At 50.3% G+C, this 19,836-nt stretch overlaps 2 protein-coding genes across 2 annotated transcripts in view; one reads left to right on the top strand and one right to left on the bottom strand.

The window, feature by feature from the left end:
* The window catches only part of CLEC4G (C-type lectin domain family 4 member G), a 284,468-nt gene that overhangs the window by 24,267 nt on the left and 240,365 nt on the right, over positions 1-19,836 (top strand). The window lies entirely within an intron of this gene.
* TRAPPC5 (trafficking protein particle complex subunit 5) lies at positions 2,275-4,319 on the bottom strand. The gene is made up of 2 exons (XM_049789471.1): positions 4,176-4,319; positions 2,275-2,891 (listed from the first exon to the last, which is right to left on the bottom strand). Exon 2 carries the CDS (start codon positions 2,883-2,885, stop codon positions 2,319-2,321), a length of 567 nt encoding a protein of 188 aa, XP_049645428.1. The 5' UTR covers positions 2,886-2,891; positions 4,176-4,319; the 3' UTR covers positions 2,275-2,318.

Here is a 19,836-nt window from a genome sequence, read left to right as displayed (position 1 = left end):
CTAGCCTGCCCGGAGTGATTTCTGAGCACAGAGCCAGGATGACCCTTGAGTGCAAAAACAAACAAAACAGGCTGTCTGGCTTTTCAAGCCCAGGTTCTCCCCAAATACTCATCACAATGTTTCTTTGCTTACATCTTTCTCTCCCCTTTACATCTAAGTTTTAATAAAAACTATCTTTTTTTTTTTTTTTTTTTTTTTTTTTTTTTTTTTTTTTTTTTTTGGTTTTTGGGCCACACCCTGTGACGCTCAGGGGTTACTCCTGGCTATGCGCTCAGAAGTTGCTCCTGGCTTCTTGGGGGACCATATGGGACGCCGGGGGATCGAACCGCGGTCCGTCCTAGGCTAGCGCAGGCAAAGCAGGCACCTTACCTCCAGCGCCACCGCCCAGCCCCAATAAAAACTATCTTACTCCACTCTCCCCTCCAAAAACAAACAAACAAAAAAGTTCCCCAGTATGGTGAGATGATCCAAAAGGCCAGGGAGCTTGCTTTGCACTAGAGAGTTTCAGCCCCACATGTTCTGTCCCCAGCATTGCCCTAGTACCTGCCAGGAGTAACTCCAGGAACACGGGGTATAGCATGGCAAGGACTACTGCTCAAAACCAAACAAAACTGCATTGGCACTGCTGGGAACTTGCTGGAGATGTGCATTGTCCCCCTCAATACCCTCACCCCCAGATCTTTATATCCTGAAACTCAAGAGAACACTACTGTCCCCCCTCCCACCAGTTTTCATTTTCCCCATCAACCCCCCAAAGCCGATTTGCCAATTCCCGCTGAGTGATAATCCCCAGTGCACTTGCAAAGTAAGCTAGGCTGGGGTGGCCTAAGGCTCAAATGATTGCGAAAACTTTGGGGAGACTTGGGGAGACTTGGCCACTGCTGTACGCAATGCATTTGGAGGAGCAAAAGTTTTAGGGGTCTGGGGGGTTCAGCCACACCCACACGCTTGGTAGGTTCATCCTTGCCAGTCACCACTCCCATTCTTTGCACAAAGTATGCCCAATCTCAGGTCTGAAGCAACCTTTTTTTGTTTGTTTTTGTTTTTGTTTTTGGGTCACACCTGGCATCGCTCAGGGGTTACTCCTGGCTCTATGCTCAGAAATCACTCCTGGAAGGCTCGGGACCATATGGGATGCCGGGATTTGAACCACCATCCTTCTGCATGCAAGGCAAACACCTTACCTCCATGCTATCTCTCCGGCCCCAGAAGCAACATTTCTTAAGGCATGAAGGGTTTAGGGGACACAGCCACAGCAGGGGGACTTCAGGTAGGACAGCAAGGTCAGAAGGAAGGCCAGGCTGAGAAACTCCAGATCTGAAGGACTCAGCAAGGAGCTGGAGCACTAGTACAGTGGGGAGGACGTGCTTGCCTTGCACAGAGATGTCCCCAGTTCAATCTCCAGCATCCCATTGTGTCTCCAGAGCACCCCAGGAGTGCTCCCTCAATACAGAGCCAGAAGTGAGCCCCGAGGATCTCCAGGTGTGGTAAAAAAAAAGGGGGGGGGGCTGGAGCAGTGGCAAAAGCAGTAGGGCATTTGCCTTGCACGCACTGACCTAGGGCGGACCACGATTCAATCCCCTCCCCTGGTGTCCCATATGGTTCCCCCAAGCTAGGAGCAATTTCTGAGTGCAGGGCCAGGAGTAACCCCTGAGCAACACTGGGTGTGGCCCAAAAACCAAAAAAAAAAAAAAAAAAAAAAAGAAAAGAAAAAGAAAAAAAAAAGAAAAAGAAAAGAACTTCCTTCCTTCCTTCTCATTCGGCAGCACTCAGCTTTTCTTCTCCTTCCTTCCTTCCTTCTTTCTTCCTTCCTTCTCATTCGGCAGCGCTCAGGGTTTCCTCTTCCTGGCAGGCTTGAGGGACCATATGGGATGCGGGGGATTGAACGCAAGTCGGCCACATACAAGGCAAATACCCTACCTAACTATGCTATCACTCTAGTCCCCAGGTGTTTGTCTTTCATGTGGCTGACCTGGGTTCAATCCCTGACATCCCCTATGGTTCTGAGCCCCACCAGGCATGATCCCTAGCACAGAGCCAGGAGTCGCACCTGAACATCAGTGGGTATACCCCCTCAAATTAAATGAAAATAAATTAAAAAGTCGGAGAGAGAAAAATAAATAAATTGAAAAGTCAAGTGGGGACTGGGGCAACAGATAGCAAAGCAGGTAGGGCATTTACTGTGCACGGGGCTGGATCTGAAGGACTCTGCAAAGTGTGTGCGTCCCCCTCACCCCCCCCCCAAAGAAGATAAATAACACAAAACAACACTCGTTTTAGCAGGGGTGCGGCTCACAGCCTTTTATGTCCCGCGGGGCTCAGCGGCCCTCCAGAGCGCGGTCACGCGCGATGACCGCCTCCTCGAACTTGATCATGAGCGTGGTACCCTTGTGCCAGTGCGCCGTGACCTTGGCGGGGAAGCCGCTGTGCGTGAGCACCGCCTCCACGATGCCCGCCGTGAAGCTGGCGCAGTTGAGCGTGCTGTTCTCTTTGGGCACCGAGATGTAGGTGTTGATGAGCGGCTCGCGCTCGATGATGTAGAAGGTGCGGGCGTCGTCGTTGGCTTGCTCCAGCTTGTCGGCCTCCTTGCCGAAGAGGGCCTTCCACACGGCGCCCTTGACAAAGAGCAGCGCACCCAGCACCTTGGTCTCCCGCCGGGCACCCTTCTCGCGCGCCACCAGTGCGTCCAGCACGCGCGCGCCCACCTGGCGGCCCAGGGCGGCCAGGCGCGCCTGCAGCTCAGCCACGGAGAACACGCGGCTCTGGCAATGCTGCACCAGCTCGGAGAAGAGCAGCGCGAAGGCGCTCAGGCTCACCTCGGTGCGTGGCCGGGCCAACGCGCGCTCCAGCAGCGCCGACTTGCCCCGCGTGAAACGCGCCTCCATGCCGCCCTGCGGGGGAAATGCAGAAGATGCCCGGTTAGGGTGGCAAGGGGATGCTGTGATACCCACGGGGCTGGGAGGCCAGGGGAGGCCCTAGCCTGCCCTTCTTCCCCCAGTCCCCTCTGATGATGGTGGAAGCTCTGTGCATTAAAGCGGGTCCCCATCAGGAGGAGGGCATTCGCTTTGCAGGCAAAGTTTGATGCCCAGCATTCCAGAGAGTTTCCCGAGTCCCCCAGGAGTGATTCCTGAGTCAGGAGGAAACCTTGAGTGTACCAGGGTGTGCTCTCCGCCAAAAAATAAATAAATAAGCTTGTAACAGGCCTGGTGTGATAGTACAGTGACAGGGCATTTGCCTTGCAGGAGGAGTCCCGGGTTTGATCCCATATGGTCCCCTGAGCCTGCCAGGAGCAATTTCTGAGTGCAGAGCCAGGAGTAATCCCTGAAGGCCGCCAAAGAAAGCTTGTCCCATCAGCTCTTGACTCCGTACTCAGTACTCTCTGGACAAGTGGGCAGAACTGGGGCCTGAGTCATTAAGGCATACAGCCAACCTGGGCTCAATCACCAGCACCCCGAACCCAACAGGAATGATCGCTGAGCATTGGCAGGTATAACCCAAAAATCAAAAAAAAAAAAATAAATAAATAAAGGGAGAGCAGGGAAACACACACATACACACACACCAGCTTCTGGTCACACACACACACACACACACACACACAGACACACACACACACACACACACACCAGCTTCTGGTCAAACCTCCCAATTTGGAGGCCCAGAAAACAGTACAGTGGGGATGAGGCTTGTCTTGCACATGACTTTCCCAGCACCCCTTTAGGGTCCCCCAAGCCCCACCAGGAGTGATCCCTGAGTGCAGAGTCAGGAGTAAGCCCTGAGCTCTATAGGGTGTGACCCTCAAAATAAATCAATAGAATCAAGAACATTCTGGGCCCTTCTGCCACCTGTGAAATAAACCAGAATCCGAGTGGGGTGGGGTGGGGTGGGGTGGGGGAGACCCAGGGTAGGAAGGGGGGTTGCAGTGTGCAGCTGGGGAAAAGGGAACAACTTCTCCACCTCTTCCAGGCCGCAGGGGGACGGGAGAGGAGTAAAGAGGTGCGTGGGGGTGGGGATCAAGGCCCACGGGGCTGGCCAGGAGGGAAAACGGGGACCCCTGGGGGTCAATGCAAAGAGCATCTTTGCACCCAAGGCAGGCTCAGGGATCCCAGCCCCTTCCCCTTCCACCACTGAAGGCGCCACCACGCCCAGGGCCCCCCAAAAGAGATCTGGGATACCGTAGGGGGTGTAGGGCGCAGTGGGGGAAAGATAGGGACCCCCGAAACCGACAGGGGCCCTCAGGATCGGATCGGGAGCCGAGAGGACGGAGGGCCCAGGGATGCGGTGGACAAGTGGGGTCTCACCGAGAACAGCGGCCTCGGCCCTGCCGAACTGCTTTACGGCGCCGTAAAAAATAAAGTGACGCGCGCATGCGTATGAACTGCGGTTCGCGGCCGTTCCCCGATGCGGCCACGCGGGGGCGCGCGTGTCCTGCTCGCCGCGCGTGGGGAGGCACCTGCTCCGATGATGCAGATGCGCATGCGCCCACCCAGACTCAGCTGCATCTGCCTACCTAGGTGTGTCCGGGAGTCGGGGTTCTGCCTGTCACGTCCAAGTCCTAGTGCACACGTCCAGGCGGCTTGTGACAGAAATATTGTGCATCGGTGCTCAGTGACCATTTTTATACAGTTGCTTTATTAGATGTGAGCATGCATACGTAGATCACATATTGTTTTTGGTTTTGGTTTTGGTTTTGGTTTTTGGGGGTATTTTGGGGAGGAGTCACACCCGGCGGCGCTTAGGGGTTCCTCCTGGCTCTAAGCTCAGAAATCGCTCCTGGCAGGCTCGCTCGAGGGACCATATGGGATGCTGGGATTCGAACCACCGTCCTTTTGCATGCAAGGCAAACACCCTACCTCCATGCTATCTCTCTCTCTCCGGACCCAGATCACATATTTTTTTTTTTTTTTGGTTTTTGGGCCACACCCTGTAATGCTCAGGGGTTACTCCTGGCTATGTGCTCAGAAGTTGCTCCTGGCTTGGGGGACCATATGGGACACCGGGGGATCGAACCGCGGTCCGTCCAAGGCTAGCGCAGGCAAGGCAGGCACCTTACCTTTAGCGCCACCGCCCGGCCCCAGATCACATATTTTTATATATATATACAGATATACGTGAATTCATACAAGTTGTGAGGATAATAGAGCATGAAAATGAGATCATTTGGGATCAAATCTAGCCATTGACATATGTAGGTCATCTACTCTACGAATTGAACCATATCTCTAGCCTCCTCCACCTCCTTCTCCTTTTCAAGGGCCCGAGAGATAGCACAGCTGTAGGACGTTTGCCTTGCACGCAGCTGATTCGAATAGACAGTGGTTCGAATCCTGGCATCCCATATAATCCCCGGTGCCTGCCAGTAGTGACTTCTGAGTGCAGAGCCAGGAATAACCCCTGAGCTCCCCAGGTGTGACCTAAACCAGCGACTTCTGAGTGCAGAGCCAGGAATAACCCCTGAGCTCCCCAGGTGTGACCTAAACCCTCCCCCAAAAATGCTTTTCACAGGGGGGTTGATCAATAACACAGCAGGAAGGGCACTCGCCTTGCACGCAGCACAGCCGGGTTCCATCTCTGGCATCCCATAAGGTCCTCCCGTGTTGCAAGTCAGCCCCAAATGGTCCCCTGAGCCTGCTGGGGGCAATTTCTGAGCGTAGAGTCAGGAGTAACCCCTGAATGCTGCCGGATGTGACCCCCCCAAACAAAAACCAAAAAAAAAAAGTATACTTGGGGGCCAGAATTATAGCACTGCGGTAGGGCATTTGCTTTGCACGCTGCCAACCCGGGACAGACCCGGGTTCAATCTCCAGCATCCCATATGGTCCCCTGAGCCTGCCAGGAGTGATCCCTGAGCACTGCCGGGTGTGTGCCAAAAACAAACAAACAAAAAATAGTATACTTGGTTTCGACTTCTTCCTCCCCCCCCTCTCAGTCCCAGGCAGATGGTCACTCCATGTTGGTGTCCCTGGGTGGGTACGAGGTCTCATCTGAAAGCCAGACCCTACTGGCCCCTGTAAATTTTGCAGCACTCGGCCATGGCAGCCTTGGGCCTCTGCAGTCTGCAGCCCTGCAGCTTTATCAGCCTTGGGCTTTTGCACTTACAAAAGGTCAGAGAGTCAATACAGCGGAGAGAATGTTTGCCTTGCATGTAGCAGACCAGGGTTCCATCCCCGGCATCCCATAGAGTCCCATGAGCATTGCCAGGAGCAATTCCTGAAACAGAAGTAAGCACTGGGCACTCCTGGTTGTGACATCCCCACCTAAATAAAATTTACATAAGTGGGTACAGGATTAGCAGGTCTTGTACAGGTGGGGAGACAAGCCCTCATAGAGCTCACTGTTCCAGGGGGTCAAGAGTACACAGGAGGGGCCGGGTAGGTGGCGCTGGAGGTAAGGTGTCTGCCTTGCAAGCGCTAGCCAAGGAAGGACCGCGGTTCGATCCCCCGGCGTCCCATATGGTCCCCCCAAGCCAGGGGCGATTTCTGAGCACATAGCCAGGAGTAACCCCTGAGCATCAAACGGGTGTGGCCCAAAAACCAAAAAAAAAAAAAAGAGTACACAGGCACCCACACAGAGTTCCTGGGTTTCTATCCACCTAGTCACCTCTGACCTTCCCATTTCTTCAAGCCGGAACATTTGCAAAACCTTCCTTCCGCCATCAGTTTCCACAGACGCCACTGCCACCATCTCAATCGCATCCACGCACCCGCCCCCCCCCAAATAAAAGATCTGAAAGGCATTTTGTTTTAGGCTTGCCTTTTATTTTCCAAAAAAATGTTACAAAGTGAGTACAGCGGGGGCTGAAGCGAATGCTTTCCATGCAGCTGAATAGGGTTTGATCCCCGGCGTCTCATAGGGTCCCCCTGAGAATTGCCAGGAGTGATCCCTGAGCACAGAAACAGGAGTAACTCCTGAGCACAGCCTGGTGTGATTCCAAAGACCAAAATATTTACCCAAAAAGTGGGTACAGAAGTCACACATGGGCATGCTGGGAACACAGCTGAGGATGTGGGCTCACACGGGTAGTGTATGAGTGATAAGACCAAGCACACAGAGGTATCCTTGATGATGTCACACCTTCCCGAAGTAGGCACGTCCCCTGAGCCCCCTCCCTCCTGCTGCAGACTGACTTATCCACCCAGACACAGTCTTCTGTTGGCACAGAGAAGCGGATCCCAGCACTTCGAGATTAGCAACACCCACAGCAACAAGAGGACACACACTGGGGGTGTTTGAGCCACCCACCTTGGCACACAACACATGGACTCCACATGTGTCCGTGCATGGCATGGCAGAGGTGTGCTCTCACACACCTACATGTATCTTCAGCACCCAGAGGTAGGTGATGATTTATCCAGCCTCAGTGACCTGTTTGCACATATATGCAACACACACACACACACACACACACACACACACACGGACACACGAACACGGACACATGGCCTGGCATGTCTTTCTTGACATGCAGGAAGGATTGGAACTGCAGACCAGCATCTTTGCTGACAGGTGCCTCTGGGTCCAGACGCACACACAGGACTTGGTTTTCTTCATTTCCTTGAAGAGGTGGAAGCACTAGTGGGACTGGGAAGGGAGGTGAAGGCGTGGGATCAGGTACATTTGCACCACTGGGAGCTGGGAATGAGGCTGAGGAGGTCCAATATTGGAGACCCCCCCCCACTTCCTCCCAATTCCTCCCACATGTCCAGCTTTCACTTACTTGAGTTTGAGCTTCTCGCTCAAGACTTTTTCCACTTGAAAAAAATAAAAATAAAAAAATTTAAAAAAAAAAGTTTTTCCACTTGAGAACTGAAATTAGCTGTGACTGGGGAGTGGTGGGGTGGGGACAAGAAGACTGTCAGACAAGACCCAGCTCCAAATTTCATGGCAAATTCCCAGGAGCTCCTTACTTCACTAGCGCCCCCTATCTACCAGTTGGAGGCCACCACCCCACGAAGATATGGGCACTTTGGATTTTGTTTTTGTTTGGGGGCCACACCTGGTGGTGCTCAGGAGTTACTCCTGGCTCTGCGCTCAAAAATCAGGCTCGGGCTGGGGGAACCATATGAGTTGCCAGGGACTGAACCTAGGTGGGCTGCGTGCAAGGCAAGCACCCTACCCACTGACCCTACCCCTGCCCCCATGGACAGACACCTTGCTGGAGAGATGGCAGCTTCTTGACTAAGTCCTTGAGTTCTGTTAGATTGCCATGGGTGGTCTTTTGGAACTCGTTGATTTTCTTCATGATATCGCCATGGTGCATCGTCTGGTTTTTCTGACTGTCTTTCACCAAGTTATAGACTAAGGGAGGTGAGTAGGGAAAAGTGCGGGGTCACGGGGCTCTCCCTGCCATGCACCTCTCCCCATACTCCCACACCCTTCAGCTCTGCCTCCTCACTGCTCTGCAGGTTGATCCTCAACTTCGTCAGGTTCACGCTCAACTCCGTCATGTTCGTGCTCAACACCATCAGGTTCGTGTTCAACATCGTTATGTTCGCGCTCAACACCTCCAGTTTATTGGACATCTTGGAGTCTGTTGGAGACAAAGGGAGATATAGGGACGTGCATATATCGTCCAGATTTCCAGGATGTGGGGGATCAGGGGTGTTGGTGGTTATGGCTCTCTCCCCACCACCCATCCCCACCACCACCCACAGATGCAGGGAAGATGACACACTCACTCTCAATCAGGATATAGACAGAGAGGAAGATAAAAGTCACAGCGAGAAGAATATACAGGCTCAGGATCGCTTTGTTCAGACAGTGGGGAGGCGAGGCTGGTGCTGAGGGGTGGCCCCTCTGGGCTGGTCCTAGGGCAGATCCGGGCTATGCAGCACTCCCATGCAACCAGCCCAACCCTGACATCCTGCAGGATTCTGACTTTGTCCTCAATCCCCATGAATATCACTGGTTCTCCCCTCATGCAATGGCACCCTCAGCTTCTTTACTACCCCAGACACCCCCAAATTGTCACCGGCCCCATCAACCCCATCACCACCGTTGGCACCCTGCCAGAGTTAGGCCCAAACCTGAGAACCAGTCTAGTCCTCACCACTGTACCCCAAAATCCACAACCTCTGTTCTGCCACAGGGATGGGGCGGTGGTCCCAGGGGTGGGAGCAGCAGCGGGTGGGCGAAGGCTTACCCGAATTCCTGGGCAGTTTTTCCCGACTCTTGAACTTGTCTTGGTGTTTGAAGGCAAAAGTCATGTTCTCATAATCTGGATCCTCCACACCTGTGGAGGAAGGATGGAACTTGCCTAGGGTTCTAAGACTGGAGTGGGCTTAGGGGTATTGCTTCATGATTTTTTGGGGGGTCACATCCGGCAGTGCTCAGGGGTTACTCCTAGCTTTACGCTCAGAAATTGCTCCTGGAAGACTTGGGGAACCATATAGGATGCCGGGATTTGAACCACCATTCTTCTGTATGCAAGGCAAATGCCCTACCTCCATGCTATCTCTCCGCCCCCTCATGATTTTTTTTAAATTTGTTTTTGGAGCAGTACTCAGGGCTGACTCCTGACTCTGTGCTCAGAAATCTTCCTGAAAGGGGTGGGGGATACTGTGTGGTGCTGAAAATCGAACCCTGGCCAGCTGTTAGTCTCAAGTACATGCCCCACCCACTGTACTAACTCTCAAACCCCATTCATTTTGTTTTTCATTCTTTGTTTTCTTTTGGGACCACACCCAATAGCAGTCGGGTTACTCCTGACTCTGTGCTCAGAAATCGCTCCTAGTAGGCTCTGGGAGCCATATGAGATAGCGGAAATCAAACCCGGCTCTATCCCGGATCAGCAGTGTGCAAGGCAAAGGCCCTACCATTGCGCTACCACTTCAGCTCCCTGTTTTTCGTTCTTTTTGCTTTTCTTTTTGCCATACCTGACAGTGCTCAGAAATCGCTCCTAGTGCCACTCAGGGAGATTCACTACAATGTCAGGGATCCAACCTAGGATGTCTGCATGCAAGCTGTCCTATGTTCTCATTCTCTTGTGTTACACAGAATCTCTCCACACTCAAATTATTGGGGGAGGGGAAGAACTGTATAAATTCATCTGAAACCAGAAGAGAATTCTGATTCTGGGTGGGAGTTTGGGGAAACACCCATTCACTAGGAACCTGAAGCCTCCAGAGTTAGGCCCTTTATATCTCCCCACCCACCCACCCTCAAGTAACGAACCTTCAGTGCCGGCCTTGTCATTCGAGGTTACCACCTGCATCCTGACGTCTGGGTTCCTTGACTTCGCTGACATGATGGCCACCAGGCTGTTCTGCACCCACTTCCCCACTCACCGGAAAATGTTGAGTAAGATGAAGAAATCTGGGGTTGGAGAGGATGGGGGGGGGGGTGGGCAGGAAAGAAAGACCAAGGCTAGGATCCTTTTTAATTTATTTTATTTTTTTGGGGTGGGGGATCATACCCAGCAGCGCTCCAGGGTTACTCCTGGCTCTAGGCTCAGAAATCGCTCCTGGCAAGCTCGGGGAACCATATGGGAGGCCTGGACTCAAACCACTGTCTTTCTGCATGCAAGGCAAATGCCCTACCGCCATGCTATCTCTCCAGCACCAGGAATCTTTTTAAAAATAAATAAATAAAAATAATAATAATAATAATACAGGGGCCGGAGCAATAGCACACCAAGTAGTGCATTTGCCTTGCATGTGGCCTACCAGGGTTCGATCCCCTGCATCCCATATAGTCCCCCAAGCCTACCAAAAGGGATGTCTTTTTATTTTAGTTTAGTTTTAGTTTTTGGGCCACACCCGGCAACTCTCGGGTTACTCCTGGCTCTGGGCTCATAAATTGCTCCTAGCAGGCTTGGGGGACCATATGGGATGCTTGGGATTGAACCTGGGTCCATCTCAGGTTGGTCACATGCAAGGTAAATGCCCTGCCACTGTGCTATCTCCAGAAGGTATTCTGAAAGCAGAGCCAGAAATAACCCTGAGTGCTGCCAGATATACCCCCTCTCCAATAAAAAAAGGAAGAATCCTGGAGCCTTCTTCTCATCTCCAAAGGAGAATATTTACTCAATGCATGAGGAAAGCACTTATTTGTTTTACACTGGGCTAAATCAAGTTCTATCCCTGGCATTCCTTAGAGTCCCCTAAAGGCCATGCATGCAGCCAACCCACGACAAACCCTGGTTCGATCCCCAGTATCCCATATGGTCTGAGCCTGCCAGTATTGGTTTTGAGTTCAGAGCCAGGAGTAACTCATGAGCACCACCGGGTGTGGCCCAAAAACACCAAAAAACACCAAAAAAAAAAAAAAGTGCTATTCCCTGAGAGCAGAGACAGGAGTAAGAAAGGTACTGGGAAAAATAATATATACCAGGTATTATGTTTTCCTTGCAGGCAGGTGAGCCCAGTTCAAATTCTGGCACTACATAGGGGTGAAAGCATATTGCCAGAAGGATGCCCAGAACACTGTCAGATGAGGCATAAAAATAACACTGGTGAAGGGGGGGTGTTCTGTTTGTGACTATAACCCAACTATAATCATGTTACTTAAATAAGAAATATATTTTTAAAAAATAGATACACACGGGGCCGGAGAGATAGCATGGGGGTAAGGCATTTGCCTTGCAGGCAGAAGGACGGTGGTTTGAATCCCGGCATCCCATATGGTCCCCCCGAGCTTGACAGGAACAATTTCTGAGTGTAGAGCCAGGAGGAACCCCTGAGCACTGCTGGGTATGACCCAAAAATAAAAAAGAAGATAAACACATACATACACACACAAAATTATTTTACTTTGGGGTCAGAGAGAAAGCTCAACAGGGAAGGTACTTGCTTTCTATGCTACCAACCCAAGTTTGATCCCCGGTACCCCATAAGATCCCCTGAGCCCCATCACAAGAGATCCCTGAATGCAGAGCCAGGAGAAAACCCTGAGCACCACTGGATATGGCCCAAATAATGAACAACAACAAAAATCCTGTTTTTACTTAATTAGAACAAATAAATTAATAAGGATAACTGGTCAGGCACATTTCCAGATAACACATGTGCATGTGTTTGTACATATGTGCGTATTAACACATCTAAATGAGTCTCCTCCTATTTCCCATCAGTGTCTAGAGAGAAGTTGGGGTATCCCCGAGACCCCAATTTCAAGCCAAGGCAGGACTCCCAAACCCCTGACTCTTACTCCTGCTGCCTCAAAGGTTTGTCCCCTTTAGAGAGGGACATAAATAGAAAGATCACGCTTACTTGTGGGACAGGAACAAATATTGTGGGAGAGAAATACTCAGAGACAATAGATACATGGGACTGGAGCTATACCCAGCAGTGCTCAGGGGTCACTCCTGGCTGTTTGCTCAGAAATAGCTCCTGGCAGGAACGGGGGACCATATGGGACACCGGGATTCGAACCAACAAGCTTTGGTCCTGGACCGGCTGCTTGCAAGGCAAACGCTGCTGTGCTATCTCTCCGGGCCCGCCAGGAGCAATTTTTTTTTTGGGGGGGGGGCCACACCCGGTGGTGCTCAGGGGTTACTCCTGGCTATCTGCTCAGAAATAGCTCCTGGCAGGCACAGAGGACCATATGGGACACCGGGATTCGAACCAACCACCTTTGGTCCTGGATCGGCTGCTTGCAAGGCAAATGCCGCTGTGCTATCTCTCCGGGCCCGCCAGGAGCAATTTTTGAATGCAGGGCCAGAAGTAATCTCTGAGTGCTGTAGGGTGTTCCCAAAAAAAAAATAGAAATGAAGACTGGGAGGATGGGTTCTTAGAAAAAGGCTGGCCACAGTGTGGGACAGGCAGTGACAGAGAAGAGACCACTGTGACAAATGACAGTGGACATGGGTCACTCCAGACAAGGACTAGGCTCAGAAAGGAGGTGAGGTGATGTGTATGAGTCTCTTTTTGTACTAGTCTTGCAAACAACAGTGCCTTAAAAGACAAAAGAAAAAAGTGTCTCCCAGAGAAATAGAGAGATGTGGACACTAGTGAAGGGAGGGATATGCATTCAGTCACACATTGTAGGACTGAAACTACTTTGAGCACTTTGTAGCTCATGATGGTGATTCAATACAATACACAAAACCTTTTTTTTTTTTTTTTTTTTTGGTGTTTGGGTCACACTCAGTGGTTCTCAGGGGTTACTTCTGGCTCAGCACTCAGAAATCACTCCTGATGGGGCTGGAGAGATAACATGGAGGTAAGGCGTTTTCCTTTCATGCAGAAGGTCATTGGTTTGAATCCCGGCATCCCAAGTGGTCCCCTGAGCCTGCCAGGAGCAATTTCTGAGTGTGGAGCCAGGAGGAACCCCTGAGCACTGCTGGGTGTGACCCAAAAATAAAAAAATAATAAAAAAAAGAAAAGAAAGAAAGAAAGAAAGAAAGAAAGAAAGAAAGAAAGAAAGAAAGAAAGAAAGAAGAAAGAAAGAAAGAAAAGAAAGAAAGAAAGAAAGAAAGAAAAGAAAGAAAGAAAGAAAGAAAGAAGAAAGAAAGAAAGAGAGAGAGAGAGAGAGAGAGAGAGAGAGGAAGGAAGGAAGGAAGGAAGGAAGGAAGGAAGGAAGGAAGGAAGGAAGGAAGGAAGGAAGGAAGGAAGGAAGGAAGGAAGGAAGGAAGGAAGGAAGGAAGGAAGGGAGGGAGGGAGGGAGGGAGGGAGGAAAGAATCACTCCTGCAGGGCCAGAGCGTTGGTGCAGCAGTAGGGCATTTGCCTTGCATGCAACTGACCTCGGACAGACTGGGATTCAATTCCCAGGCATCCCCTATAGTCTCCTAAGCCAAGAGTGATTTCTGAGTGCAGAGAAGGGAGTAACCCCTGAGTATCACAGGGTGTGGTCCAAAAAGCAAAAACAAAAAAAAACAAAACAAAAAAAAAAACCAAAGAAATCACTCCTGTCAGACTGGGGGCGGTGGGGGGTGGGGGATACCGAAGATTAAACCTGGATCAGACACATGCAAGGCAAATGCCCTACCCTGCTATGCTATCACCCTGAGCCAAAACATAAAACATTTTAATTTAAAAAGGGGGGTGGGCCCGGAGAGATAGCACAGCGGTGTTTGCCTTGCAAGCCTCTGATCCAGGACCAAAGGTGGTTGGTTCGAATCCCGGTGTCCCATATGGTCCCCCGTTCCTGCCATGAGCTATTTCTGAGCAGACAGCCAGGAGTACCCTGAGCACCGCCGGGTGTGACCCAAAAACCAAAAAAAAAATAATAATAATAAAATAAAATAAAAAGGGGGGTGCGCAGGACCAGAGTGATAGACAATGGGAGGGGCACTTGCCTTGCACATGGCCAGCCTGGGTTTGATCCCTGCATCCCATATGATCCCCTGAGCCCGCTATGAATGATTCTTTTTTTTTTTTTTTTTTTTTTTTGGTTTTTGGGCCACACCCGGTAATGCTCAGGGGTTACTCCTGGCTATGTGCTCAGAAGTTGCTCCTGGCTTGGGGGACCATATGGGACACCGGGGGATCGAACCGCGGTTCGTCCAAGGCTAGCGCAGGCAAGGCAGGCACTATGAGTGATTCTTGAGCAGAGAACCAGAAATAACCCTTGAGCATCATCGGGTGTGATGCAAAACAAAAAAGGGGGGTCATTGGGGCCAGAGAGATAGTACAGTGGGGAGAACTTTTGCCTTACATATGACCAACCCAGGTTCTATCTCTGGCATCCTATAGTGTCCCTGAGCATTGCCAGAAGTGATCTCTGAGCACAGAGCCAGAAGTCAGACCTGACTATCATCGGGCGTAGCTAAAACAGCAAGAACTGGGGCTAGAGAGATAGCACAGCGATAAGGCATAAGGCATTTGCCTTGCATGCAGAAGGACGGTGGTTCGAATCCTGGCATCCCATAAGGTCCCTCCAAGACTGCCAGGGGCGATTTCTGGGCGTAGAGCCAGGAGTAACCCCTAGCGCTGCCAGGTGTGACCCCCCCAAAAAAAATTGAAAAACAGCAAAAACTTTTTCTTTTTCTTTCTTTTCTTCTTTTGTGTGTGTGTGTGTGTGTGTGTGTGTGTGTGTGGATTTTTTTGTGTTTTTTTGGGAGGGGTCACACCCAGCAGTGCTCAGGGGTTCTTCCTGGCTCTAGGCTCAGAAATTGCTCGTGGCTGGCACGGGGGACCATATGGGATGCCGGGATTCGAACTGATGACCTCCTGCATGAAAGGCAAACGCCTTACCTCCATACTATCTCTCCGGCCCCAAAAACTTTTTCTTAAGAGTTACCCTTTGGCCCCACTCCAGAGGTTCTCCTTTTTCAAGCCCCAACCCCTGAGACAGAGGAAGACAAGGAACATTTATGAGGCAACATGCCAACCACAGGACATGGCACCTGCCTTAGTGTTGTCTGTAGCAAGTTGTGGCCACCGCTTCTCCTATTCCAATCTTTTTTTTTTATAATTATCTTTATTTGAACACCGTGATTACAAACATGATTATAGTTGTATGATTACAGTTATGTAAAGAACACCCCCCTTCACCAGTGCAACATTCCCACCACCAAGTTCCTAGATCTCCCTCCTCCCCACCCCCCCCACACCTGTACTCGAGACAGGCTTTCTACTTCCCTCATTCATTCACATTGTTATGATAGTTTCAGTGTAGTCGTCTCTCCAACTGCACTCATCACTCTATGTGATAAGCTTCATGTCATGAGCTGCACCTACCAGCCCTCATCTCTCTTGTCTCTGAGATACTGTTAAAAATGTCTTTCATTTTTCTTTTTGTGTTTTTTTTTGTGTTTTTTTGGGGGGGTCACACCCGGTGGTGCTCAGGGGTTACTCCTGGCTGTCTGCTCAGAAATAGCTCCTAGCAGGCACGGGGGACCATATGGGACACCGGGATTCGAACCAACCACCTTTGGTCCTGGATCGGCTGCTTGCAAGGCAAACACCGCTGTGCTATCTCTCCGGGCCCTCTTTCATTTTTCTTTTTTTTTTTGTTTTTGTTTTTGTTTTTGTTTTTGGGCCACACCCTGTGACGCTCAGGGGTTACTCCTGGCTATGCGCTCAGAAGTTGCTCCTGGTTTCTTGGGGGACCATACGGGACGCCGGGGGATCGAACCGCGGTCCGTCCTAGGCTAGCGCAGGCAAGGCAGGCACCTTACCTCCAGCGCCACCCGCCCGGCCCCCTTTCTTTCATTTTTCTTAAAGCCCATAGATGAGTGAAACCATTCTGCGTCTTTCTCTCTCCCTCTGACTTACTTCACTCAGCATAATAGATTCCATGTACATCCATGTATAGGAAAATTGTATGACTTCATCTCTCCTGACGGCTGCATAGTATTCCATTGTGTATATGTACCACAGTTTCTTTATCCTATTCCAATCTTACCCAGGAAATAGGGTGACCCTTCGGTGTGGACACTCCCCCTGAAGACTAACTCTAAAACACAGTCCCCAGGCACCTTCTCTCTCTCTCTCTCTCTCTCTCTCTCTCTCTCTCTCTCTCTCTCTCTCTCTCTCTCTCTCTCTCTCTCACACACACACACACACACACACACACACACACACACACAGCTTGTGGTCATGAGTCCATCTGTGTCCATATACACTGGTTCAAAGAAAGGTACCTTGTTGGTTTTATTTGTTGTTGTTTTGTTGGTTGGTTAGTTGGTTGGTTTGATTTGTTGGGCTATACCAGGCAGCGCTCAGAGATTATACTCCTGACTCTGCCCGCAAAAATCACTCCTGGCAGGCTCAGAGGACTCTATGGGATGACGGAAAATCAAACCTGGGTTGGAGGTGTGCAAGACAAATGCCCTCCCTGCTGTGCTATCACTCTGGCCCCAAGGCAACGTGTTGGATTCATCCCACCTACACTGTCTTATTTTCTTTCTGTGACTTGAAAGGGGGGGGGGCATAAAAAAAAGAAAAGGGGCCAGAGTGATAGCTGTCAGGAGACCCTTCATTGCATGCAGATGACCCAAATTCAATCCCGGCACCCCACGGGGTCTGCTGAGCACCACCAGGAATGATTCCTGAGTGTAGGATCAGGAGGAAGTACTGCCAGGGGTAATATATGTGTGTGTTAAAAAATTATAAAGACGCGGGGCCAGGAGGTGGCGCAAGAGGTAAGGTGCCTGCCTTGCCTGCGCTAGCCTTGGACGGACCGCGGTTCGATCCCCCGGTGTCCCATATGGTCCCCCAAGCCAGGAGCGACTTCTGAGCGCATAGCCAGGAGTAACACCTGAGCGTTACCGGGTGTGGCCCAAAAACCAAAAAAAAAAAAAAAATTATAAAGACGGGCCCGGAGAGATAGCACAGCAGCATTTGCCTTGCAAACAGCTGATCCAGGACCAAAGGTGGTTGGTTCAAATCCCGGTGTCCCATATGGTCCCCCGTGCCTGCCAGGAGCTATTTCTGAGCAGACAGCAGGAGTAACCCCTGAGCAACGCCAAGTGTGGCCCAAAAAAAAAAAAAACAAAAAAAAATATAAAGAAGGGGCAAAAATATGTAAAAAATAATAAATTAAAATGTCATGAGATGGGCCAGAGCAATGGTGCAGCAGTAGGGCATTTATGTGGCTGATCCAGGACAGACCACAGTTTGATCCCCCGGCATCCCATATGGTCCCCCAAGCCAGGAGCGATTTCTGAGCGCATAGCCAGGAGTAACCCCTGAGCATCACCGGGTGTGGTCCAAAAACCAAAATAATAATAATAATAATAATAGTAAAATAAAATTTTATGGGAGGGACTGGAGAAATAGCACAAAAGTCGAGTCTTTGCCTTGCACACAGCCAACCCAGGATGATTTGATTCCTGGCAGCCCATATGGTCCCTCGAACCTGCCAGGAGCAATTTCTGAGGGCAGAGCGAGGAGTAACCCCTGAGCGTGGCCAGGTGTGACCAAACAAAACAAAACAAAACAAAACAAAAAATTTATGGAAGACAAACTAAAGTCAACAACAATAGAATCAAGAGACCCAAACTATAACGAGCTTTACACAAAATGGACCTTTTACATTAGCAGTCCGGGGGGCTAAGGGTGGAGTTATGGGAGGCATGCTGGGAACTAGGACAGAGGGAGCTCAACACTGGTGGTGGGAAAGGCCCTAATTCACTGTCACTATGTAACTGTGACAGTGTAAATACAACTGTGAAAGACTTGTAATTCAGAACCGGAGAGATAGCATGGAGGTAAGGCATTTGCCTTGCATGCAGAAAGACGGTGGTTCGAATCCCAGCATCCCATATGGTCCCCTGTGCCTGCCAGGGGTGATTCCTGAGCATAGAGCCAGGAGTAACCCCTGAGCGTTGCCAGTGTGACCCAAAAAACAAAAAAAAAAAAAAACAAAAAAAAAAAAGAAAGACTTGTAATTTTACATTGGTCTCAATAAAAATTTTTGTTTTGTTTTGTTTTGTTTTTGTTTTTGGGCCACACCCGGTGTTGCTCAGGGGTTACTCCTGGCTGTCTGCTCAGAAATAGCTCCTGGCAGGCACGGGGGACCATATGGGACACCGGGATTCGAACCAACCACCTTTGGTCCTGGAGCAGCTGCTTGCAAGGCAAACACTGCTGTGCTATCTCTCCGGGCCCAATAAAAATTATTTTAAAAAATTCATTGGGTTCAATAATTTTCAAAAATATACTTGCAGGCTGGAGAGATAGCACAGTGGTGGGGCGTTTTTGCCTTAGATGCAGAAGGACGGTGGTTCAAATCATCCCATATGGTCCCCTGAACCTGCCAGTAGTGATTTCTGAGCATAGAGCCAGGAGTAACCCCTGAGCACTGCCCGGTGTGACCCAAAAACAAAAGCAAAAATAAAAACTTGCTTTTTCTGAACTTTTTCTTCTTTCCTTTCTCTTCCATCTCTTTAGTTTTTCTTTCTATTTTTTAATAACTTTAAGGCCTTTGTTCTTTCTGAAGCAAATGTATTATGATCGATTGTGTCAACTATGTGATGTATTTTCTTTAAAAAATAAATAAATAAGGGACCGGTGAGGTGGCACTAGAGGTAAGGTGTCTGCCTTGCCAGCGCTAGGCTAGGATGGACCGTGGTTCGATCCCCCGGTGTCCCATATGGTCCCCCCAGCCAGGAGCGACTTCTTTTTTTTTTTTTTTTTTTTTGGTTTTTGGGCCACACCCGGAGGTGCTCAGGGGTTACTCCTGGCTGTCTGCTCAGAAGTAGCTCCTGGCAGGCACGGGGGACCATATGGGACACCGGGATTCGAACCAACCACCGTTGGTCCTGGATCGGCTGCTTGCAAGGCAAACGCTGGTGTGCTATCTCTCCGGGCCCCAGGAGCGACTTCTGAGCGCATAGCCAGGAGTAACCCCTGAGCGTCACCGGGTGTGGCCCAAAAATCAAAACCAAAAATAAATAAATAAATAAATAAATAAATAAATAAATAAATAAATAAATTTTAAAAGATTTCATGGGGCTAAGGGGAGAGAGAGAGAGAGAGAGAGAGAGAGAGAGAGAGAGAGAGAGAGAGAGAGAAAGAGAGAGCATACAAGCATTAAACAATTTGCCCTGTATCCCACCGACCCTGATCTGAATTCCCAGCACTGATGGGGTCCCCTAAGCACAACACAACCAGGGGGTGACTCCCAAGCACAGAGTCAGGAACAGCCCCTGAGCACAGGTGTGAGGTGAGTCCTTCCCAAAAACAGAATTGGCAAGGCCAGATCTATGTCTCTGGGAACCCTCCAGTGTTCCTATGGGCAAAGTTGCGTGCACACCCGAGATGACTGGGCTATGTGCATGTAAGTATGCATAGGTCACGCATGTCGCATGTATCTACACGTGTCCATATATAGCTGACAGATTATTCCTGAGCAACTGCAGTGTGTGCTCTGTTCTAAGTCCTGGAGCACCCCAAAAGTAAGCATAGCCCTTATGTTTTGTTTCCATTAGTAACCCCATAGAGACCCCT

The sequence above is a fragment of the Suncus etruscus genome, chromosome 15, assembly GCF_024139225.1.
Source record: "Suncus etruscus isolate mSunEtr1 chromosome 15, mSunEtr1.pri.cur, whole genome shotgun sequence".
In the NCBI taxonomy this organism is placed as follows: domain Eukaryota; kingdom Metazoa; phylum Chordata; class Mammalia; order Eulipotyphla; family Soricidae; genus Suncus; species Suncus etruscus.
The sequence above is the reverse complement of the archived record's forward strand: the minus strand, read 5'-3'. Positions and strand labels throughout refer to the sequence as shown.

Excerpts from the sequence above, each read along its gene's own strand:
- TRAPPC5 (XM_049789471.1), bottom strand. The coding sequence starts at position 2,885 with ATGGAGGCGCGTTTCACGCGGGGCAAGTCGGCGCTGCTGGAGCGCGCG.